Source organism: Rattus rattus, chromosome 10, assembly GCF_011064425.1.
Source record: "Rattus rattus isolate New Zealand chromosome 10, Rrattus_CSIRO_v1, whole genome shotgun sequence".
Classification (NCBI taxonomy): Eukaryota; Metazoa; Chordata; class Mammalia; order Rodentia; family Muridae; genus Rattus; species Rattus rattus.
The window spans coordinates 32556709-32581446 of NC_046163.1; the positions used below are offsets into that span (position 1 = coordinate 32556709).

The window sequence follows — 24738 nt, forward strand, 5'->3', positions numbered from 1 at the left end:
AGGAATCCTAATCCAGCTGCACTCCAGCTGCGCCCAGCTGTATCTAAAGTGGCTCCTGGCAGAACCCGCAAACCGGTGAGACAGAACAAGGGACCAGAGCCCAGGGCTGTAGCCGCTTCCGCTTCCTGTCTTCACAGAAATCCCCTTACCCCTCCGGGCGATCCATTCTCTCCCCTACAGAATTCCCTATAAAGCAAATTAGATCCAACAAGACATCGAATGTAATCCCCCCCTATCTTTGCCCCTTGATTATGTAACCTCAACTCTTATTGGCTGAAGAGTTGTATGTAAGTTTTTGTACGGCTAGATTTGTACTCCTATGCTAGTCTCCCGAGTCTGTGGGAGTCTCCCGAGTCTCTGTTTCTCCCTATTTCCCAGTCCCGGTTCTGACAGCTATAGACTTTAGGCAGTGAAATAACACTCTGTGTGGTGCTTCATGATAAATGTGTGTCCATACTTATCAACACATGGAATTCTATAGCACAGGAGTAATCTTAATGCAGACCAAGCACAACAGCTAATCAACTGGCACAAACATTCTGCACAAGGGAAGGTCGTCACTGGGGAACCCGTGTGGGAGAGAAGGAAAAGGAGCTGAGCTAAATTATAGGCGAAATATTTCCATTTACTCCAATTTTTTTTTCTAAAATGGTATTAAAAAGTAGTGAATTCGTTTTTTTTACGAAAAGCTTTGACATTGAGGGGATAAAAGAAGCAACTGTGGTGGGAATAATTTTTAAATACACAGAGAGCCACCAAGGTCATGAAAACTTAATTGTAAAATCTATACCCAGTCTTACTGCCCAACTCCTCCTTCACTCTGGGATTCTCCCACCGCAGAGTTCCCACCTCAGGTGCCAGCATGGCTCAGTTGGTGAAGTGTTTGCCTCTGGCTGGAGGACCTGACTTTGATTCTTAGCACTCACTCACAAAGGCAGGCTTGGGGATGAAGAGGTGTCTCAGAAGTCAAGAGCATTGGCAACTTCCACAAAGGTTCCAGCACCCAAATGGCATCTAACAACCAGATCCAGGGGGTCTGAAGCCCTCTTCTGGCCCGAGGGCACCAGGCATGCACTTGGTGTGCATACATGCATACGTACATGCAAGCAGAGCTCTCATTAAAATCCACGGCAGAGTCACACATAGTGACACATACCTAAGCTCTCAGTGGGTAGAGACAGTTGGACTCTGTGAGTTCGAAGACAGCCTGGTCTACAAAGCGAGTTGCAGAACAGATAGGGCTGTATGCAGAGAATCCTTGGGTCAAAAAACAAAACAAAAAACAACAAAAGCATGATGTCAAGGATCTGTAACCCCTGTACTTTGGGGAGCAGAGGGGTTCACTGGCCAGGCTAGTTTGGACAGTTAATGACCGCCAGGTTCAGGAGAGATCTTGTCTCAAAAATAAAGCAGAGGGGGCTGGAAAGTTGGCTTGGAGATTTAATGAGCACTGTACCCCCCCCCCCAGCGGCACCTGCGTTCACTTCCCAACATCTACATGTGGCTCACAAGCACCTATCACTCCAGCCCCAAGGGATCTGATGCCCTCGTCTGGACTTTCTCAGACATCTGCTCACACTTGGGTGTGAGTGTGCATGCACACAATCATAAAGTAAATATTTTTGTAAAAGTAAGGCAGAAAGACAATGAGGAAATCCATTTTGGCCTCCACAAGAATACATAAACCCATACACAAAAGAAAAATGAAAGAATTGAAAATAAACAACCCAATAGAGTTTGTTCAATGGGCTCTCTTGGAAATAAAACAGGACTAGACTCTTAAAGCTCCCCTAGTTCATTAGTTTTTCTCATGGAAGGGAACCCGGCCTTGCCTGGTCAGTTTGGAAAAGCAAATGAGGCTCTCTAGGAGGCTTTTGTTTGGCCAGGCATTTTCTCAAGCAACTGTAATCTTGCTAAGTACCAGGCTGATTGTTAATTCTCCACGATTATGTACAGGGCCCTTTAAATTTGTTTTCCCGTTTCTTCCTTCTTGGTAATTAGATGAGGCAATCAGAGCATCTTTCATATTCTAAGGAGACTTCACTTTTCTGTTAGGGGACGGCTCCTCTCCGGAATTTCTGCAAGAGACAACCAGCAACAGGAGGGAATTCTAATCCCAAGCTTGAACACCTCTTAATGAGGTGACTGTTTTAAACCCCTCCAGCTGCGTGGTTCCTCCAACACAGACCCCCCACCCCTACCCCCGACACTGGGTTAAACCCCATGAATTCTCAATCCTTTCATTCCTGGGGCTAAGGTCCACCTCCTTAACCTTTCAGTCACCAATAGTTGCTTTGAGGTTGACACCTTCTATTTAAATAGCAAGCACCAAACTTTGGCGGGTTCAGTGCCGAACAGATTGATTTCAATTATCGCCTTTAATCCACACCTTTCCTCTCTTGTAATGTGCAGTTTTCTTCTCTTAATTAGAAAGAGCCAGGGATTATCTGCACAAGACTGGAAGATTTATTGTGATTGGTGGTATTGTCTCTCCAGTCCACGACTCCTATGGAAAACAGGTGGGTCCCTTCCTTTGCCCTCTCTTCTTCCTCACCTGATAGCTCCCCTGGATAAAACCGCCCTACTGTCCTCTCTGAGGAAATTCCTGGAAATGCTAAATGCCTAACTAACAGCATTTGGTTTTCCTCCCAGGACTACTGTCAGACGTGGGTATCTGGCTACAACCAGAGGGCCAGCTGCACACCACAGCCAGCCAGCTGCTCACAAAGAGGAGTGAGCCTGCTCAGTGCAACTGTGCTGGGTTCCAGACTGGCAGCAGTTTAGAAGTTGAGCTGCATTGGGAAAATATTTCCCAAGACTTTTATTTTGGAAAAAAAGCATCCCAATGCCTCTTATGTAGGAACGCTCCCAACCATTCCTGTTTCTCCCACGGTTACTATAATCACCAAATTAGGTTTAACCTAGGTCAAACCTATGCAGAATGGCAGAGTGGGCATTGGCTGGTTCGGACCCAGATGCAGTGGGATACACCACATACTTTTCACACACACACACACACACACACACACACACACACACAGCATCACCCAGTGTCTGTGTATCAGGGGTACATTCCTCATTTGCTCTCACCATCAAACATGGCCACACTTTGTAATGGGGTGGTTTGGGCTGGTGTTCCTCGGCACTGTCGAAGACTGAGGACACCTCCTACTCATGGTTTTGTTGCTTCCTAGGGCCTTGTGTCAAGTCGGCACCGTCTCATCATGTGTCAGCTGGCTGTCCAAAATTCTGACTGGATCAGGTAGGGCTGGGATGATGGTATCAGAGGCAGGTGGCCCTGGGCTCACTGGGATGGCATGGAAAACGAATTTGGGACCTATAAGGGTGAGGCAGTAGGAGAGGTATTAGCCCTGTACTGACTCTAATTAGGTAGATCTCCACTGGAAGCCCAACTGATAACTTTATTTTTGAACCAAACAATCAGGCTCACAAAATTAAAGAGTTAGCCTAGGGAGTTTCTGTCTGTGACTCCTGGGATGTGGTTCTTAGAGTTTCCCAAAACATCACTGGGGGAGGAGCCTGGTCCCCAAACCCCAAATGCCTCTCATTCACCAAATTCCCACTAAATTCCATTGACTCTCACCCATCACTCCTTGTCAGAGAGAGTGGGTGGCCTTGAGTACCACCCATTTCTGAACTCAGGGTCCCTCCGGGGCCTATGAGCAGGGCTCTCTAGGGCATCCTTACCACTGGAACCTGAAGCTCTCTTCTTGATTCTCCACCCTGCCCCCCATTAGACTCACAGAACCACTAAGATGGCAGCATTCACCATGCTCTGAGCCAGCAGTGTAATTACAGCAAGCTTCCACTAATTATGCTAATTATGTCCCCCAAGTTCCTACCGTTATAATTTGCATGAGAAGATGGTGTTTAAAAAAATAATGGCACATCATTTGCTCTTTAATTTCCTATGCTGGAAAAATAAGCAGCACCTAGAAGTTTCCATGAGGAGAGGGGTACGGACCTCAGGGTGCGTGGGGGATGCAGTTAACCCAGGAGGGATGGTCAGGCAGAACTGCAGGCAGTGAACGGAAGCCGCAGTAATAATTAAGCAGTAATAATTAAGGTCTGTGTGGACCTGCACATGATTTGTAGAGAAGCCTGACCCTTGAGGGACTTTCTTTCCGGTTGAGGACTGGAAAGTTGGCTCAGAGCACTGGCTGTTCTTCCAGAGGTCATGAGTTCAGTCCTCAGCACTCACCTTGGGCAGCTTACTTACTGCCTGTAACTCCAGCACCCAGGGATCTCGCATAGATAAATAAAAATAAATCTTAAAAAAAAAAAACCAAAAAGACAGATTAAACGCTGGAAGATAGCCTATCTGTAATCAGGTCAGGAATAGAAACCATACCTCTTAATGCTGTAAATGAATGTTTAATTCCCTGTGGGAAATAAATCCAGGGGGAGGAGGAAACTGGCTAGAAGGCTGTTCCTGCTTTGACATTCTTATAAAATTCTGGAATCATTCCTTGTTTGATCCCGTGAATGCTTACTGAGCACTATCACCTGTCTCACTTGGAAGGACAGAACTGAGGTGACAAAGGGGTCTGAGGGTGAGCCCTTGGGAGGGAAGTTTTTAGCTAGCCCTTACCCAGGGCAGGTGGGAGGGGCTTGCTCACCTCCTACTGTGCACAGGGACAGGGCAGGAGGAGCCAGGCAAGACAGACCCCTTTATTTTTACTTAGTAAGATCTCAACTCAGGAAACCTGAGGTGCCTGCTCATGGCAGGGGGTGGACAGGGATGCTCAACCGCTAAGAGAATGTTCTGAAATATCTCCGTTTAGCAGCTCATTAAGTTGGCAATTGAGGCCATGTGAGGAGGCATCAGTCTGAGGCAGGATCCCTGCTCACTTCCCAGCCTCCTGTTCTGGAGAAGTTAGCTGGCGAGGCAAGCTTCAGTCCTTACCAGCCCCTGGCTCCCTTAATCCTTCTCACAATCCTGTAAGAGTCTGAAGATTTCCTTCTTCCATAGGAGACATCTTACTAAGCACTATGAATATAAATTTCACCTAGCCCTCACACTAGAAAGACTGCTGAGCTCAGGTTAAGCTCAAGTTAAACTCAGGGAGACTCGTACCACTCTCTTCCTTTCCTGCCTATGCAAGATTCCTCTCATTTTACAGAGAGGGAAACTGAGGCTCAGGAACATATTCCACAGCCTGGTTTAACCTGCTTTGAGATCTAAGGGCACAGCATGACCAGGCTTGCTAAGTTCCCTGAGCCTTGGGAGGAAGCAAGGTGGAAAGAGAGCCTGAATGGAAACTGAGGACATCCTCTGTTGTCACGGCAGGGTGGACCCATGGGAGTGCTACCAGGACACCTGGCAGACAACCTGCAGTGTGTTAGAGCACCATCGAGACCTCATGAAGGTAAGGTGGGCTGTGGCTGAGGGTGCATGGGTGGGCAGGGTGCAGGAGAAGGGCTGATGCCTGTTGACTTGTTGGATGGCATCTGCTATCTGCTTCCCTCCCAGTTGTGAGGTAGACCAGCCTGTGTATGAAGCTAGAGAAGTCAGTGAATTAGGGCCCTGGAGCACGTCGACCTTGCTGCCTACCTTCTACTCTGGCACAGCCTCCTGGTATGACAGGATGCTGCTGGGGCTGGATTTGGCATGAGCAGCTATCATCAGCTGGGGAAGCAAACTCTAGGTGGAATGAAGAAGACTAGGGTTGTAAGGGTTGGTGGTGAGGAGAAGACGGGGCAGGGGAATGTACCTCAGTTACTAGAATGCTAGCTTAGCATTGTGAAACCCTGGATTTGATCCTTAGTACCAGATAAATTCTGGAAGTGGGGATTTGCACCTCTATAGAGGGAGGTAGAGACTGGAGAATCATAAATTCAATGTCATTAGCCTAGGCTAAGAAACAGTGTCCTCTTACCCTTTACACGTTGCAAGGTTCCCTCCCCATCTATTAGGACCCACGGATTCCCAGTCCAAGATAAGACACCATGTCCAAATGCTCCTTCATTCCCATGCATCCCTCCATCTAAGAACCTCATGGATGACAGCGTCAGGTCTGCTTTATTATCAGGTAACAGGAAGCAGAGAGAGGAGGCTATGTACCCGAGGACACGCAGTAGACCAAGGACAGAGGAGAGCTCCTGTGTTCCTTCCCCACTACAGTCTAGAACCTTCAGTAACCTAGGGCTGGCTGTGTACCAGCAGCCCTAGGTTACTGAAGCCACAATATGGGTACAGTGCCCTCCGTAGATCAATATCAGCCCGTGGAGTCAACCATGACAGGATGCTATCCACGGCCAAAACCTGACCGGCAGGCTGACAGACACAGCAAACTGCCCTTTGTGGTCATCTCCACACACTGTGTGTGGAGCATCTCCAGCCGTACGTTACCTAAAGGGGTCATTCTGATCCAAGGAGAGCTGTATCCCACTCCTCTCCTTGCCATTGGAGGGGCTGTCACCACCTTCTCTTCAATTAGCACCTCCTGACCGCCCTGCACCACACCAACCCCACAACTGGGCTTCATTCTGCTATGAGATTAGGGTCCCAGAACATCCAAGTAGACCAGCAGCAGGAGGAACATGGAGAACCAGCGGCTGCTGCTCAACCTATTACAGTCCTCTATGGGAGTAGACAGAACCTCTATCTTCAGAATCCTTCATACCTGTCCTGATTCAGTTTTTGGTCGTCTTGGAAGGACTGTGAGACTTACTTACTCTTCTGGGAAGTGTCCACAACGGAGTGATAAGACCCCTCAGAGCTGAACAGATGACTCAGCAGTTAGAGGGCTTACTGCTCTCACAGAGGACCCATGTTCAGGGGATCTGATTCCTCGGTCATCTGTGGACACTGCTCTCCTATGCACCTGCCCACACACAGACACACACACATACACACACACACACATACACACACACACACACATACATATATACACATATCCATACATGTATACATGCACATACATACATATACACATACACACATACATACATAGATATACACACATACATACACATACATGCACACACATACATGCATACATACACACATACACACATACATGTATACACATATCCATACATGTATACACATACACACATACATACATATACACATACACACATACATACATAGATATACACACATACATATGCATACATACACATACATGCACACACATACATGCATACATACATACACATACACACATACATACACACATACATATATACACATATCTATACATATATATATACACATACATATACACATACACACATACATACATATACACACATACATACGCACACATACATATATACATACATACACATACACACATACACACATACATACGCACATACATACATATACATACATTCACACATGCACATACACACATAGAAAGAATGATACAACTTTTTTTAAAGATACCTCATTTCCAGTATAAGAATGTGTCAGGGGGTTGGGGATTTACCTCAGTGGTAGAGCACTTGCCTAGAAAGCGCAAGGCCCTGGGTTCGGTCCTCAGCTCCAGAAAAAAAAAGAAAGAAAGAAAAAGAATGTGTCAAGATAGGTGAAAATGTGCTGTGGTAACAAACAAAATTATCAGTGGCTTACATCAATCAGTTTATTTCTCACACTTGCCACTTGAATTGAGGAGAGGAGTGTCATCTGGGAACCCATGTTCCTTTTAGTCACACGGAGGCCTTAAAGTGAGTTTCAGAAATGGAGAGTTGAAAACCCTTCTGGTATCCCTGAGCGCCGCCCTAGCCAAAATGGCCACAGGGCCTGGCTATTGTTGGGTTGTCCAAATGCCCAGGCTTTCTGGGCACTTCCTCTGTTACTCATGCCCAGAGTTTGGGCTGCAGCCAGAGAAGCACATTATCAAGCTGCAGCTGCAGCGCCCTGCAAAGGCTGATGATGTAGCTTACAGAGGGTCCACAGCCTTGCAGCCAGAGCTCAGTGCTGCTTCCTCATAACTCCCTGTTTCCGAGCCCTGCGATGAGGCTGGTGGTCCTGCCACAGGACGGTAGACTTGTCAGAGAGGTGGCCCCTGGAGGCTGGGTATGTAAAAACTGCTGAGGACAGGAGAGCCATGGAGGGCTGAGCAAGGCACAGCAATGGTGGCGTGTGTGGCCAATCATTTTCTTCCTGGCAGAGCAAGCCAAATGGTACTAAGGATGCAGAAAGAGAAGAAATGTCCTTGGCCACAGAGCAGCTGCTAAGTACCGATGTGGCGCTGACTTTCCTGGTGATAAAATAATAATAAAAGGCTGTAGATTACCCCCGTTCCGTCAGCCAGAGCTGGGCAGAGGAGCCCACACAGCAGGCCGGGAGGCTGTCTTGTAGAGGCCGCTGGATGCTGCTGTGGCCTCCTCGTGTCAGGAGCAGGAGGAAGTGATGGGTTAGCCCACAAAACAAAGGCCTGCTCTTTTAGGGCTCAGAACTCCAGGCACTCTGCCTGCAGGATCCCCTTTGGAAGCTGTGTCCAGAGGGTCTTCCTGGCCATCCCTGGGGCTTGAGGGTCCTCTCAAGGCAGGACTCCAACCCTGCAAATGCAATGGGTACCATCACCTGGGAGATGCTGACTTTTGGGGAAGGGACCTTAAATCCTTAGTTTCGGGATTCTCTGTCGCCCTCTGGCCCTGGGTAAAGGAGGGTTGCTTCCGGCTCTACTGTGGAGAAGGCTTTTTTCTCAGTCCTATATTTTCTCCATCACAGGAGGGAGCAGTAGGCCTGATAACACAGGTTGAGGGATAATGTATCTTAAGTCACACATGTATCTCTGTGTGAGCAGGCCCAAGGAGCCTTGAAACTCACTCCACACTTCCTGTGACACAAATACATCCTGCCGTCTATGGCACTGCTCTCTAGCTGGCCGGTACTGACGTGTCTAGCTGGCAGAGGCTGAGGTGGTGATGAGGTCTGTGGTTGGCCTGACCTTTCCCAGGCCTGCAGAGCCATCACAGATATGATCTCACTTGAGTCGTGGCACACAGCAGATTACCTCAAGTCCTACCAGGTGTCATGGACTCTACGTGTTCTTGCTCAAGTAATTCTGCCACAGACGAAATGGCTTAAGATGGGCCTGCCCTCCCGAGGGGCAGTCCTCTGGCCAGGAGATCAACCTGCTTAACTGGGCTAACTCCTAAGACATGAGACTATTACTGATGTCCACCTACATGTAGATTCCTTTATTTTGTTTTGTTTTATTGTTTTGTTTTGTTAACTGAAGATTGTAATCCCAGCACTCAGGAGGCAGAGGCAGGTAGATCTTTGAGTTTGAGGCCAGCCTGGTCTACAGAGTAAGTTCCAGGTCAGCCAGGGCTGCACAGAAAACCCATCTCAAAAAAAAAAAAAAAAAAAAAAAGAAAGGAAGAAAGTTGCATGTCATTCTCCTTAACTACATAGTTTGAAGCCAGTCTGAGATTCATCAGATCCTGTTTCTTTTTTAAAAGGCGGGGTGGGGGGAGGTAAATATAATATCAGACTTGAATTAAAATTAAGGTTCAGGAACAATTGACTGTTTAAAGTCACATCGCTAGGGGGAAAGCTTGAACTGGGATCCAGGGCTATGTGACGTGGCCTGCTGAGTTACCCTGTTTCCTGCCAGAGCAGACCATGTGGTGCAGCCAAGCCCAGGACCCTCCCTTAGCTTGAGGCTGACTCCCTCTGCCCGAGGTAGATGTCCATGGGGCAAGGCAGTTGGGCCGTGATTCTCATAGCCCCTGGGCTAAGGACACTGACTCATTGCTTCTCCTCTCCCCAGAGGGTGACCGGCTGCATCCTCTCCAACGTCAACACGCCTTCCATGACACCTGTGATTGGACAGCCACAACATGAGAACACCCAGCCCATTTACCAGAACAGCAATGTGCCCACCAAGCCCACTGCAGGTAAGGGACACTGGGTAAACTCCTTCGTCTTCGGAATCACCTAGAGGGCCCACCCAAGATCTGAGTTGGTCAGGCTGGATAGAGGAAGAGGAGGAGGAGGAGACTTAAGGGTAGGAAAGAGAAGGGAGAACGGAGGGGAGAGGAAGAGAGAAGACAGAAAAGGAGAGAAGAGAGTGTGCCTTCGTAAGTATTTAAATATAAATATAATTGCCTTAAGTAGGGATTTAATGTATGAAAGGGAGCACTTTTCTTTGCCTCTTCCAGGGAGCTTGAGAGTCTCACCCAGGGTCACAGTGAGGAAGTGGCAAAGCCATGAGTCACATTGCATACATAATGCCCATATTCTTAGCCAACCTCCTCAACAACAAAGAGCAAAACCATCACCACTTCCTTGCACTAGCATTGTGCGCCTTACGAGCTGTGTTCAATTAGTGTGTTCTTGTTGAATGCACTAATAATGACAGATATGCTTTCTTTCCTCTAACCCCCCCCCAAACAAAAACAAAAACAAAAACAGAAAACGAAGATTCAGAGACAGTTAGTGACTAGCTTAAGTTGTACAACCCAGAAGTAGAATCAGGCCCAAAGTGCATGCCCTAAAGCAGTGGCTCTCAGCCTGTGGGTTGCAACCCCCACAGGAGATGCCTATCAGATATCCTGCATATCAGATTATTTACATTACGATTCAGAACAGTAGCAAAGTTACAGTTATGAAGTGGCAACGAAGTAATTTAGTGGTTGGGGGTCACCATGACATGAAGAACTATGTTTAAAGGGTCGCAGCATGAGGAAGGTTGAGAGCCGCTGCAAGGTAAATTCCAAGAGATGAAGCTGGGTGTGGTGGCAGACAGTTACATCCTAGAACTTGGGAAGTGGAAACAGAAGGATCAGGAGTTTATAGACAGCTTGGGCTGCGTGAGTTGTTGCTGTTTCAAACAAAACATGGGGCTGGAGAGATGGCTCAGCAGTTAAGAGTACTGACTGTTCTTCCAGAGGTCCTGAGTTCAATTCCTAGCAACCACATGGTGGCTCACAACCACCTGTAATGGGATCCAATGCCCTCTTCTGGTGTGTATTCATGTAAATAAAAATAAATATTTAAAAAAAAGGGGGTGCTGGAGAGATGGCTCAGTGATTAAGAGCACTCACTGCTTCTCCAGAGGTCCTGAGTTCAAATCCCAGCAACCACATAGTGGCTCACAACCATCTGTAATGAGGTCTGATGCCCTCTTCTGGTGTGTCTGAAGACAGCTACAGTGTACTTATATATAATAAATAAATAAATCTCAAACAAAACATAACCAAAGATAAGTTCTAAGAGACAGACGCCCACTGCGTTTCAAGCCCAGAGACCACAGGCTATTACATCACTGGTCTTCTATAAACATGGTGATGGATGAAGAGCCAGGATTCCTCGGTTTGCATGCAGTTACACTGGGTACTAAGACAGTTTGGGGAGGAAGGCCCAGAGCGAAAGATCGCTGAAGAGCAATGTAGGACACTTCTCAGCCACGGAGGATGCCTGATTACTGTGAAAGCCATCTGCATGGGCAGGCATGCTCTCCCTTGCCCTGCAGAGATGATTCCAGAGTGTAGACTGCCACAGGCTGAGGTTCTGTGAATTTAGATGCTGCTGTCCAGTGGGGCTGACTGGGGACGAACCCACTGAGGAGCTCATGAGAAATGTATTAGTCACAAGGGCTTTCCATTGCTGTGACAAAATGCCTGAGAATAATCAACCTTAATTAACAAAGATGTCCGTGGCTTGAGTTCCAGAGATTTTAGCCCAGGGTTACCCAGCCATGTTGTTCTGATGCTCTGTAACATGAAGCATCATGGGAGTGGGTGGCAGAGAAGGAGGTTCACTTGGTGACTGGGAGCAAAGGAGAGGAAGAGAGGCAGCAGGACACACCCCCAGTGACGTAACTTCCTGTAATCAGACTCTGCCTCCTAAGACAGACATCTATCACTTCCTGCAGTGTCATCTGCTGGGGACTAAGCCTTCCACACATGGCCTTTGGGAGACATTTAAGATTCAAACCATAACGTTAAGAATTGTAAGAACAGAGCGGCATGAATGCCCCTTAAAATTGCAGTCAAGGGGTTGGGGATTTAGCTCAGTGGTAGAGCGCTTGCCTAGAAAGCACAAGGCCCTGGGTTCGGTCCCCAGCTCCGAAAAATAGAAAAGAAAAAAAAAAATTGCAGTCAAACCAAACATTCGCACGTTATACTCATTAAAATGGAAGAAAATAACACGCCAAGATGCTAAGCAGTGGTTATCTCTAGAGGTGGGATAGTGGGCGCTGCTTCTTTTCCTCTTCATAGATCTTCCCTTTCTCTATTTTCCACTTTTCAACAATGCAGTAAACATGACCAGAGAGTAGACTGCCTCTATGGCTCACAGAGCTTGTGTCTTAGACTCTGCATGAGAAGAAAGAATTTCTTGCAGTCACCGTTCTGTCCTTCTCTCTTCCTTCCTTCCTTCTTGCCTTCCACTTTCCAGCCCCGCCCTCTCCAGTACACCCCTGTTGTTTACAGCGGCCCCAATGCTGGGCTGCCTTGAGTGCTAGGTGTGAGTGGTTCTTTCCCTTTGTCTCTGTCTGTCTTATTCTCTCCCATAGCCAAGATCTTGGGAAAGGTGGGGGAGAGCCTCAGCCGGATCTGCTGTGTCCGCCCACCCGTGGAGCGCTTCACTTTTGTAGGTAAGGTCAAAGGTTTCCTTTCCCAGCTCTATCTTTCTTCTTTCTCACCGTCCTTCATACATCAACAAGTCAACAAGTAGCCCCACCCCCAGAGATTCATTTATTGAATTGTTAATGCCCCTAAGGTACAGTACTAGGAACCAGGGTCTTTGGGAGACAATTACTTATGAGGGTAGATTGTTCTCTCTCTCTCTCTCTCTCTCTCTCTCTCTCTCTCTCTCTCTCTCACACACACACACACACACACACACACACACACACACACACACATACACACACACACAAAATAAATAAGCAAACAAATAAAATGTAATTTAAATTGTTTTTTAAAGAAAGGGCCCTGCAGAGCTAGCTTGCCCCTCCCACCATCTGAGGACACAAGGAGATGATGTATCCATGCTGGCTCCTTTATCATGGGCTCTCAACATCCAGGACTTTCAGGAATAAATTTCTGTTGTTTAGAAGTCCCCCACCTACCCACCCACCCATGGTGTTTGATGCAACGACTTGAATAGACTTGGACATCCTTTGGTGGAGTGGTCATTTGTAGAGCTGTAGTTGACGGAAACCAGAGGCAAACAGGAATGCCAGGCCTACAGTGTCCAGAGCTGGTGGGAGCATCAGGGTGTGGTGATCCTCTCCCTCCTCACCCTGCACTCCATAAAATGTGTCTATGCACTGGATGTTCCCCACGAGCCTGGATCCTGCAGATCAGTCCAGGCAGAGTCTGTGCCTCCCGTGGACATACAGGATTTCCCCCTAGGTTCCCTCTGTCTTTTGGGTGCTCCCCAGAGACTCAGTTTAGGTGAGAACCTCCCAGGCCCTAGAGTTCTTTCCCCTCTAACTCCAGCTGCCTTCTGCCATTTTGGAGGTTTCCAGTTTGGGGCACACTGACAGGGAACTAAGAGACGGCTGAGGAGGCAGAGACGGGGACAAGGCAGCTCCTGTAGATTTGTGTGTGCACACGTGTGTACCTTGGGCACCTCCATGCAGACAATACACATCAGGAACAGAGGCCAGAGGCATGATCTTCCAGATTTTGTGACATCCCACTAAGGAAATGACTCAACATGTCAATTTTGCTGATTCTTTAAACCAGGAAGGAACTGAAAGGGGAGGAGGCCACCTCTCGTGCCCCCCAAATCCCGTGTCCCACGTTCTGAGGGCACAGTTCTTGAGGGCAGTTCTCCTGGGATACAGAAACAGAAGGCACTCGACATGAATGTGTCTGTCAATGGTTTCCCCAGTGTAATGGTCTAATTATGAAAATCTCTGAAATACGAGGGTCTGCCCAGCGAGGGATGAAGCTGCTTCCTGTCATTGGATACATCTTTTCCCCATCTTACCCCAGCCTCTATTATTGAGGAGGCTCTCAGCTCCCTAATGCTCTTCTCTCTCTCTCTCTCTCTCTCCCATCCATCTGTCCATGTTTCCCTCCTTCCCTCCCTCCCACCTCCCTCTTTATCCCCACAGATGAGAACGCCAACCTGGGCACAGTGATGCGGTATGAGGAGATCGGTGAGTTGAACCATGAAAGCGGGGATATTTGGAGCCTCTTGCCCCCAGTCACCTGGGAGCAATGTCGGGAAGTGTGGAGACTTGAAACCCGGAGTGGGTTTTACAGCTGGGTCCATGGCCAGAATGTTCCTTCTGCAGAGTACGATCATAGTCTTACCTAGAGTCTTTTGAACGTCTCCCCATTACACTCACTCCCCAGCAGTAGATCAATCTTCCCCTCTCAGCCTCCCCTCCCTCATCTAAAAGAATGAAAGTCAAGCGTCCGTGCTGGTGAGAGAGACCATTGTTTTTGTCCACTGATACTGCACACAACCAAGGTAGCTTCGGGCTTTTCAATGCTTTAAGGTAGAGAAGGAAGCAAGCGTTGGCTGAAAGCTACCACATGGCTTGCCTGCAGCCTTGGCTGAAGCTAAGGTGTCCCGCTGTCTGTGTGAGACCCTGGTGCCCAACCCAAGTCCAGAGTAAGAAGAAGCTGGTTGCAAACATCCGTCGGGGAGGTGGGAAGGAGCTGACAGCTTCGTAAATGATCGAAGCAGATCAGCAAGATGAAATCTTTCTGAGGTTCCAGAGTGAAAGGTGGGTGGGAGAGCCAAATGCTTGCAGCTGGAGAGGGATGGCAGAGACCGGCGGGAATGGAACTGGAGCTGGCACAGGCGGTGAGGAGAGTCAGCAGATCTCTAGGAGAGGCAAGTTGGTGTCCAACCCAGCCGGACTTTACTTCTGAAGATGTGTTAGATACCTTGCAGATACTCCTCTGAGAGAGAGATCACGAGAGCGAGTGCTGGGGTCTGGGCTCCTGCTGTGACCCTGAGAGTCTTGGAAATGCTTGATACCCAGCAGATGTGATAATGTTTTGAGGAACACCTCTGGTCTGAGATGTAGTCCTGCCTGGGCTATTCCTGTTGCTTTGCTAGAACCATTTGTAAAATGGTGACAATTGATTACTAAGCAAAGCCATTATTAGTTTAAAAAAAAAAAATGGAGTGCTGGTAGCACGCGATTAAACTGTGTTGAACCAAAGCAACTCCAGAGCCTCATGTCTTAGTTTACCTTTTGGACTTTAGTATCCTTTACACATCCGCTTGTCAGCTCTGAAGTCTGCAGGAGAGTGGACGCCTGGCTTTCTGGCTGGTGGGTCACCACAAAGCAAGTTCTGTAAGCCCAGAGGATCCAAAGGGCAGACCATTGGATGAAGTAGTCAGGTCCGAGCTCAAAGCCCTAAGCTCTACACTCCTGCAGTCCCCTGTCGGGACTGTCACCCTGCTGCCATCTCAGCCCAGCAGAGCTCAGAATAGCCCTGGGACTTTCAGTATACGTTTATTCTTTCCCAGCTCCCAGAGCTTGAGTTGGGCTATGCTGTCCCCACTGGGGGAAATCCCCTCTGCTCCCAACTCTGGCCTCCTCTGACTGCTTTTGCTTTCGGGAAGGGAAAAGGACCCCTGGGATAATGAAGAATTCTTGGCTTCTGAAAAGGAGAACTGTGCAGCCCCTGCTGACAGACTCCAGGTTCACAGTGGTTCAGGTGGTAGCTCCCTTGGTGTACCGGACAGCGGGAGCTGGGCTGGGCCACTGGGCTATGAATAGCTGGAATTCCTGAGCAGGGAGTGTGAGGGAGAGTACTGATTCTGGCTGCTGGCCCTGGGTCAAGATGACCAGGGGAGGCAGGCAGAGCCCAGAGGAGGGCAAAGGGAACTAGCGTACATACCGACCCTTATATCCTGCAAAGCCCTGGTACTCACAGGCTCCTTGCACATCACAAGGAAAATCCACTTTTTTTTTTTTTAGATCAGTGAGCCCATTCTGTTTTCTGCTGTTGGTTGGTTCCCTTGTGGCTACCCCAGTTCCAGAGCTTGTGGACTGGAAATATGGAAATCACTGCTGCCCTCCAGTGGCTTCATGTGGGACCACAGACTCTACCAGGGTCATTACCAATAAGCACCTCTGCTGTGGTGCTGGGGCTGGGGTGGGTCAGAGGTTTCACTCCGCCTCCCTGGGCTTTAGCCCATTTTAAACGTCCTGTAATATTCTTGAGCAAGAGTGTGAGTTCTAGCTTAAGAATGGAAAACCCAGTTCAGGGTTTTCAGCCTTGGTGCTGCCAGCATTTAGGGCAGACATTCTGTGTGGTGGGGCTGCCCTGGGCACCGTGGGGTTGCTCACTTTAGCAGTGTCCCATCCACCAGATGTCACGCCTCTCCTCTCCCCAGGCACGGACAACCAGACATTGTGAAATGGCCCCTAGTTGTCTAGGGGCTCTCGGGCAGTGCGTCTAGCTCTGTAACCACATCACTGACTGGCTTAACCACTCACTCACCATGTCTGAGTACCCACCTTGGGCCAGTCACTGCCAGGCTCTGGGGGTATAAAGACACATTAAGTTCTGTGCCTGAAGAGGCAGCATAAACTCTCAGTCTTTATTGGGTTCCCTGAGGGGGTGGGCTGTGAAGACCCGGAGACAATGAGATGGTGACTGCTTTCTCCACCTGCCTCAATTCCATCTGGAGACTCTCGGGGCAAGCTCCACATCTTAAAGCCCTTGCCCAGCCCTGGCGTGTAAGTCAGGCAAAGCCTGGGCTCTTAGGGACCATGGTAGCATCTGTGTCCGGAAGACTGGTGGTCAGCTCTGCACAAGAGGTCTCGGTGTCTCCGATACAACATGCTGAAACCTGGGCAGCCTAAGATCCGCACTAGACGTGGGACACTCTGAGGAATGTCACTCCATTGAACCTCACAACCGTTTGTTGCCAGTTTTAAACAGCGATGGGCCTCACTAGGATAATTCAAATTGGGCTTAATGAGGGAAGGAAAAACAACCGACAGGCGGCGAGCACCATGGGTAAAGGGGAGGTGGCTCCAGGCCTCTTCTTGAGCCCTTTGCTGAGGCCTATGGCCACAGTCGATCAACTGGGATACTCCACCGTCGTCGTTGCAGCCAGCAGTCTCCCTCCATCCCATCCCTGCCGTGTTGGCACTTGTCGAAGGAGGCCTGCTCTAGATGGAGAGAACACAGAAATAAGTGTCTGTTATCCAGCCCTAGGGAGGCTGAGGCAGGAGATTCCAGAGTTCAAGCCTCAGCTATACAGCAAGTTTGAGGCCAGCCTAGGCTATAGTCTCAGGAAGGAAAGGAGGGAGGGAGGGAGAGAGGGAGGGAAAGTAACAGAGACAGAGAGAGAGGCTCTGAGTCTTTAAGCCAACACATGTAGCTGGCTGCCACTGTTAGAGAGCCCCACCACCCTGCTCTGGCCCAAAAGGGGTGGAAATCCCACTGGAGATGGGGAGGGGAAATTCGGGGATGTTAAACTACGGATACCCTGGCGTGGGGTTGTCAAGGAGACCTGAGCCACACAGTTCCAAGAGTGCAGATTTATGTGCTCTTGAGGCTCGAGAGCTGAGAGCTGTCGCCCAGATTCCCACTCGGATGCCGTTTGCAAACTCTGTTCTCCCTCCCCAGAGCTGCGCATCTTGCTGCTGTGCGGTAGTGACCTGCTGGAGTCCTTCTGCATCCCAGGACTCTGGAATGAGGCAGATGTGAGTAGCCAGGTTTCTTATCCACAAGCGGCTTGGGGTGGGGGTGTGGGTGTGGGAGAGGCCTGTTTGATTTTGGCTTCTGTCTTACTCACTGACACAGACTGGAATCTCTTGCCTCCTCAAAGTTCCCAAGAGGGCAATTGATTCACAGGACCGTGGAGGAAAGTTCTCACCTATCCCAGGCTTTGTCTTCTACTGCATATTTATCCACACTCCTCCTCATCCATACCCTGGGAAACCCTGAGAAAAGAAAGCACTCTGAATTATAGAATGTCTGGATCCAAGCGCTGCCTGGGGTGTGCATGCTGGGGCCATGGAGACATGAAGGGAAAGGTCAAGAAGAAATTTTGCCCTTTGGAGATTGTAGGCATGGCTTGTTTTCCTTTGCGGCCTTTGAAGGGAGAGTAACTACTACCCCAGGCTCCCCATAGCGAAAGAATAGGGGTCCAGAGTAGGGATTCCAGTTAATGGCAAAGGTAAACAGGATCCTTTAGATGATCGATTTGGCATAGGTAAAAGAGCCCTCAAGGCATTTAGAAGTTCCCGTCATCAGTTCTCACTTGGATGCCAGTCTGTTGTGTTTTTATAAAGAAGAATATGTTTGGTAGAGACGAGGTATGGTTTGGGGGAAGGGGGTGCCTCTGTGGGCCCTTCCCCCTGAGGTACCAGCCATATGAACCAGTATAAGAATAGAGTTTATTCAGTGCATGGGAAGGGGAGTTGAGGGGGTAGGAGAGAGAGAGAGAGAGAGAGAGAGAGAGAGAGAGAGAGGAGGAGAGAGATGCCATGAGCATGTGGAGGGGGGCATGGGGAGAGAAGGGACAGAAGGAGAAGAGGGTAAGAGAGCAAGCAGAGAAGTGAGGAGAAAGTGAAGAGGGGGCAAGCAGGCCCTTTTATAGTGAGTCAGGCATGTCTGGCTGTTGCCAGGTAACTGTAGGGCGGAGCCTAGAAGAAATTCGAACACAGTCTACTACTTTCCACAAATGCTACTCTCTCTTGTTGGTTTATTAATTCTCTCATGGGATAGATAGCCTGAGCTAAAGCCAGCTCCATCCTCGCGGTCCAAATTGCTTCTCTGTTTGTTTTTGAGATAGGTTCTTGCTATGTAGCCCTGGCAATCCTCCTGCCATGGTGCATTGCTGGCAGCAATGCCAGACTTCATGCTTTTTTAAAAATGAACTTGCTGGGTAACCACACCAGTCATTCAGCTCCTCTAGTTACCCAGCGAGACTCATCGTGCCCACGGTTTGGTGTGCCAGCCTGCCAGTTGCTGAAACAATGGCAAACATTTTAGTAAGAGTTCATTGCCAAGGCGGCCAGACGTGAAAAGGCAATGCCCGCGGTCCCAACAAGGTAAGGGGCATTTATGAAATAAGAAGGGTCTCGAGCTTGCAAGAGATGATTGCCACAAGGAAAATGACGTAGCCTGTAGGTGGGCCATCAGAGCTTTACCTAGGCTGTTCTGAAAACAGGGACATTAGTGGGCTCTAAGGATGGAGCTTCAGCCACCTGGCGCCAAAAGGTCACCAGTTGGACACTCGCATAGGTCAATAGTTTCAACTGCTTTCTGCAGCCTCCAATTCCTGAAACCCAACCTGGGCAACTGCTGTCATGGTGACCCTGTTGTCAGGTATCGGCTACAGTGAAACTCCTGGGAACGCGCTGCCAGCTTCCAGGGAGGGCTTAGGAGGAAACTTTGCCCTTTGAAGACTATAGGTGTGGTTGGTTACGCTTTGCCACCTTTGAAGACACAGCAACTACTATTCTAGGCTCTCCTTAGCAAGAGAATAGGGGTGTGTGTGTGTGTGTGTGTGTGTGTGGCGGGGGTGCAAATGGCTAATGGTATAGGTAAAGAAGATCCTTCCAAACTTAAAGTGTATATCACAGTGCCTATCCCGTAATTAACAGGAAACACCACGTGGCTTCTGATTGTTCTTTTTGAGACAGGGTTGTCTTTACCCAGGCTGGCCTCAGACTTGCTTCGTACCTGAGGATGGCCTTGAACCCCTAATCCTTTTGTTTCCATCGAGTGCTGGCACTAGACTTGCCCCACCCCATGACACCTGACTTGTAGCAAATGCTATAAGAACGTTCAACAAATGTGAACCAAGGACCCTCGTGCACCCAGTAGCTAGTCCTGGCAAAGGGAGTGCGAGCTAAGTGTGCTGTGGGGGAGGGACGGCAGAGGAGGACCATTCTGAGTGGACCTTTCATCTGGCGACCCTGGAGCAATTTCCTGCAGGTGAAGTTGTAAGCTTCCTTTCTGCTTTGGATTAAGTGGCTTAATCAGCTTTTGCCTTCTACCCTCTGCTAGGTGCTGAGAAAGTAAAAAGTCACTGGCAGAGATCTCAGGAAAGCTGAGCAGTTGTCTAGGGGCCCCTCCAGGGAGGCCTGAGCAATCTGGGAATTTAGAAGGATGCGATTGGCAGCTGGTGCAGAAGCCTGAAGAGCCACTTGTGTGAGCAGGAAATCCCTGGGGCTATTTACTAAGTGGGTCCTGTGGGGAGCCTCTTGGAGCCTGAAACATACACCCCCGTGCCCCTGATGCCAGTCTCTCTCCTGGTTAGCTCTCTACGGGGTAGACCTCATTTCCTACCTGATGCTTTGGGTCTCTACCCCACCCCAGGTCTTCCTGGCTCTCCTCAGTCACTGGTGTTGAGCTTTTTAAAGCATTTAGAGCATTGGCTGATTGAGAAACAAAATTTAAGGGGCTGGAGACGTGGCTCAGCAGTGAAGGGCACTAGGTGTTCTTGCAAAGGACCTCAGTTTGGTCCCCAACACCCATAGTCTGGCCACTCACAACTACCTGTAATTCTGGTAGAAAGACTATGATGACACAACCTTTAGGGGGATATGGAGCATGTGCATGAGGAACTATGGTGACAAAGACATGTCACATTTGGTGGTGAGTCATTGAAGGCCTGAGAACCTTGTTCTGGAATGTTTCTAACACAGGGCATCCGATGCCCTCTTTAGGCCTCCTAGGGCACCTGCACTCATACAAGACACATACATTACACACACATACACACACAACAACAACAACAACAAATGTCACAGTGAAGTCTTTGTCCATTCCAGTGATTCCCCCTGATGATGTGGGAGAGGGGCTTGCCACAGTTCTGACCAGTTTGACTTCATGGATTCCTGAGAGTAGTCAGAGGATGGATAAACCAGCACCAAGGAGGGTAACCAGATAGCTTCACTCTTCTTGGGAATTTAGTGCAAAATCCCAAGGCTAAGGAGACAGTCTGGTGCTAGAGTGTGACCCTTACCCCCAGTGAAGCCCTGGATAGAACTCCCAGAACTGCAATGCAAATGGAAAACAACAACAACAACAGATCCAAAGACTGAGGCTGGAGTAGTAGCCCAGTTGATAGAGTGCTTGCCTCATGTGCACAAAACCATGGTTTCAATCCCCAGCACCATATAAACTAGTCCCAGGATTGGGAGATCAGAAGTTCAAGGTCCTTCTCTACTACTCGTCCAGTTCAAGGCCACCCTGTGATGCAAGAGGCCCGGTCTCAAAACAAAGAGGATTTTTAAAAAAGGTTCAAAACCTGACAGTCTCACATTCTTAGAACTTCCTGTCTCAGGCTGACAGACAACCTGGATGGCTGGTCACCCGGGAGACTTAGGACATCCATCCCAGAGGGCAGTAGTCCCTGCATCTATCCTGTCTGAGGCAGTGGTAAGAATCCCAGTTCCCTGCAGAAACAGTGGGATTGGAGTTAATCAGACCTGGCTGCTCCAGCCTACAGCAGACCTGCGTCCTGATGCCACCCAGCCAGTTGCTCTTTCCCAACTCTGCCCAGTCTGTGAGGTTCTTAGGATCATTGCTCTGAGGTAGAGGGGAAGTATATATCTAAAGATCCAAGGCTCCGATGTAAAGAGTCCTCATCCAAACAGATTGGGAAGAAACGGGAGCTTGTTCGTAAAGGGGCAGCCTTACTGTGTCTTCTGGAAACTGGCTGAATGGGCCTGCCCCACAGCAGACAGCCCACAGCCTCTCCTAGTCCATCCCAGTCTGCTCCGTAGTCAGCATAACTCGCTTCAAAGTCCGGAACCAAAACTCCCCCTCAATGGCTCCACACCCAGCCCCACAGTTCCCCCGAAGCAGTGTCCGCTGGGCACAAAGATTCATCAGTCCACAGTGAAATCTGACCTCCTGTGCCCAGTGACACACCCCGTCCCTTTACATTCCGTGGAGAGAGAATTCCGTACATATTCATCAAGTTTCTCTCAAGTGGCGCACAAAAGAGCTGCTGTGTGGCCTCCCTGTTGGCATTTTTGTTCTTGTTTTCTGGGGGGGAATTAAGAGCCAGGCTCCTGGACCAGCCTCAGGGCCCAGCAGCCAGCACCATGCCGGCTGGCTTTCCTTAGCAGGCTAGTTTCTTCTGTTACTTTGTATTCTCCGGGCTCTGAGGAAAGCAGGGCGTCTTTGGGCTCATGGAAGATGGCGTTCAGCGTTGCACGGAGGGCATCTCAGTAGGGGCCTAAGGCTGCCGGTCCCTCTGGATCCGGTCAGGAAGCAGAGGGAAGGGAATGATGGCTGGTGGTCTACATATCTTCTCTGTTTTATTCAGTCTGGGTCCCAGCCCGCAAGACGTTACCACACACACTCAGGGTGGCTCTTTTCTCCTCAGGTAAACTCTGTAAACACCCTCACAGGCAGGCCCAGAGATTTGTCTCCATGGTGACTCTAAATCCCATCAAGTTGATGGCTTCCCTGAAGTGCCCTAGTCCTTTGTTTTCCAGCATGGGACAGAAACACCTGCGCGGGTATCCAGACACGGGTCAGGAACTAGATTAAAAGGCGGAAGGCTCCCGGGTCAGCCAGGGCTGAAACCTTTTTCTTCGCTCCTCCCTTAAACAAAGCCCAGTCGGTGGTGTAGCGCTCCGCTTCAGCCAGGGGCTTTGCCCATCGTCTAGTAGAAGGGAGGCAAGCAAATTAATTCTGATTTAAGCATTCCTCCTTTCGATCCACCTCTCAACGGTGCCCTTGTCAACGGAAGCATGCATTTGCCCACAAGGTTCTTGCAGGCTAAAAATACCCTAGTTATTAAAGCTTATGTTGTTCTCCAGCACGAAAATATATAGGAAGTGTAGACGTTTTTGAACCCCGCTGTCTCAGTAACTGTCATTTTTTTTTCTTTTCTTTTTTTCCGGAGCTGGGGACTGAACCCAGGGCCTTGCACTTGCTAGGCAAGCGCTCTACCACTGAGCCAAATCCCCAACCCCTTCATCATTCTTTTGTTGCACTTAAGTCCTGGGAATTTAAGTTTATGGTTTCCCACATGCTAGCCACAGAACTATCTCCCTATCCCTTTCTGTATTCTTCTTAAAATTATCCTGTTTCATTTATTATTATATGGCACGCAAGTGCCGGAGCACACAAGTGGAGGTCAGAAGAAAACTTTGTGGAGCTGGTTCTCTCTTTCCACCTTTGCTTGGGTGCCGGGGATCGAACTCAGGCTGTCAGACGTGTGTGATAAGCACTCCGACCTGCTGAGCCGTCTTTCCAGCCGGTGTTTTTTCATTTTAAAGATAGGGCCTTCCTAAGTTTTCTTAACTAATGATCCTCCTGCCTCAGCCATGTGAGCAGTTAAGATTAAAGGAGGCCTCACCAGCCTGGGTTCATCCTTTCAGTTTGAAACATTGATTGAGCACCAACTGTTGGCAGCAATCACTAGTCTATGGCTAGGAGAACAGAGAGAAATAAAATATTTGGTTAGTCATCTTGCTTTCTAGCAGGAAAGACAATTTTATTCAGCCGTATCTCATAGATTATCGGACGTAACCCCTTTGAGATGGGATCTCTATTCCCATCTTAAAAATATAGAAAGGGGACTGGCAAGGTGGCTCAGTGGGTAAAGGCACTTAGGGTCAAGACTGATGGCCTGAGTTCAAGCCTCAACTCACGTGGGACAAGGAGAGAACTGGTTCAGGTGGATTGTCCTCTGGCTTCCACACACACAACATGACGTGTACACACACACACACACACACACACACACACACACACGCACACACACACGCACACACACACTGAGTAAATAAACATAACAATTTAAAAATATATACAAAGAGGGGGGCTTAAGTAGGTTGGGACTTGCTCTATATAGCACAGCTGTTGATTGGCAGAACAGGGCCTCACGTGATTCTTCGGATCCTTTATTCAGTTAACATGAACCTGTGGAAGAATGACAGGCATCCCTCAAAGCAGGCCCAGGTGAAGGCACAAGCTGGGCATTGAATCACCTGGTCCAGGTTAAGTAGTCACAAAGAGAAAAGGTTTTCCTGTAGGGAGGAGGCTACAAAAGACCCAGTAGAGGGCACAAGCCTCTGGGAGGCGATCGATGGCTTGGGAGGCAAAGGCAGAGAAGAGAGTTGGTCCTTTTCGTTTGGAGAGGCGCTGGTTTTTGATGTAGTGAACTAAATCACTGAGTGTGAACATTGCCTGTCCTGGCCATTCTCAGGGTATTGCCATTTTAAACAAGCACGAGTTAATGTTTAACTCAAACTATTAAATGCCTAAAGGTGTAATTCCAGACACCAGAAGGTGGCCAATGAGGAAACTCTCTTTCTCTTAAACTTCTCAAAGCCTCGCATTCTTTTCATTGGTTGTGCCCTACATGCCTCCAACCAACCAGTTATGGACTAACCGGCTTCCTACATCCATCAGCTATGGGAACATAACCAAAGAAAATAAACAGAGGAAGAGCTGGGGGCATTAACCACTCCAGAAGAAATCCCAGGGCCCCAGGATAAATGGGGCAAAGACAAACATGTGGTTATTCAGGCTCAGATGACTTTTTATCAAACTGCCTAACTCCAGCCCGGAAGCAGGAAGCCTGCCGGACTCTTCCAGCCCCGGGGGATTAGGTCCCCACATTGCTAAAACCCAAACTGAATAATCCACAACCGAAAGGGCCCTCAGTCCCAGTGATGCTAAATTTGGGGGCTGATTTCTGCTCAAGGATCTCGTGTAAAAGGCGCTGTGGATTTGGTTTTCTGGCTTTGGACACGAGGCCGGAACTCTGGGCCTTCCCACACTCCCAGTCAAGCTGGCAGCGCAGTGGGGTTGGTTTCCTCTGGGAAGCCCCGC

General features: G+C 48.9%; 1 protein-coding gene across 1 annotated transcript in view; it reads left to right on the forward strand.

The window, feature by feature from the left end:
* The window catches only part of Nmnat2 (nicotinamide nucleotide adenylyltransferase 2), a 174123-nt gene that overhangs the window by 136342 nt on the left and 13043 nt on the right, over positions 1 to 24738 (forward strand). The window contains exons 2-8 of the mRNA XM_032915730.1: positions 2431 to 2519; positions 3195 to 3262; positions 5312 to 5390; positions 9759 to 9885; positions 12507 to 12587; positions 14061 to 14105; positions 17554 to 17630. Coding sequence (XP_032771621.1) covers positions 2431 to 2519; positions 3195 to 3262; positions 5312 to 5390; positions 9759 to 9885; positions 12507 to 12587; positions 14061 to 14105; positions 17554 to 17630 — 566 coding nt within the window. The remainder of the gene's footprint in view (positions 1 to 2430; positions 2520 to 3194; positions 3263 to 5311; positions 5391 to 9758; positions 9886 to 12506; positions 12588 to 14060; positions 14106 to 17553; positions 17631 to 24738) is intronic.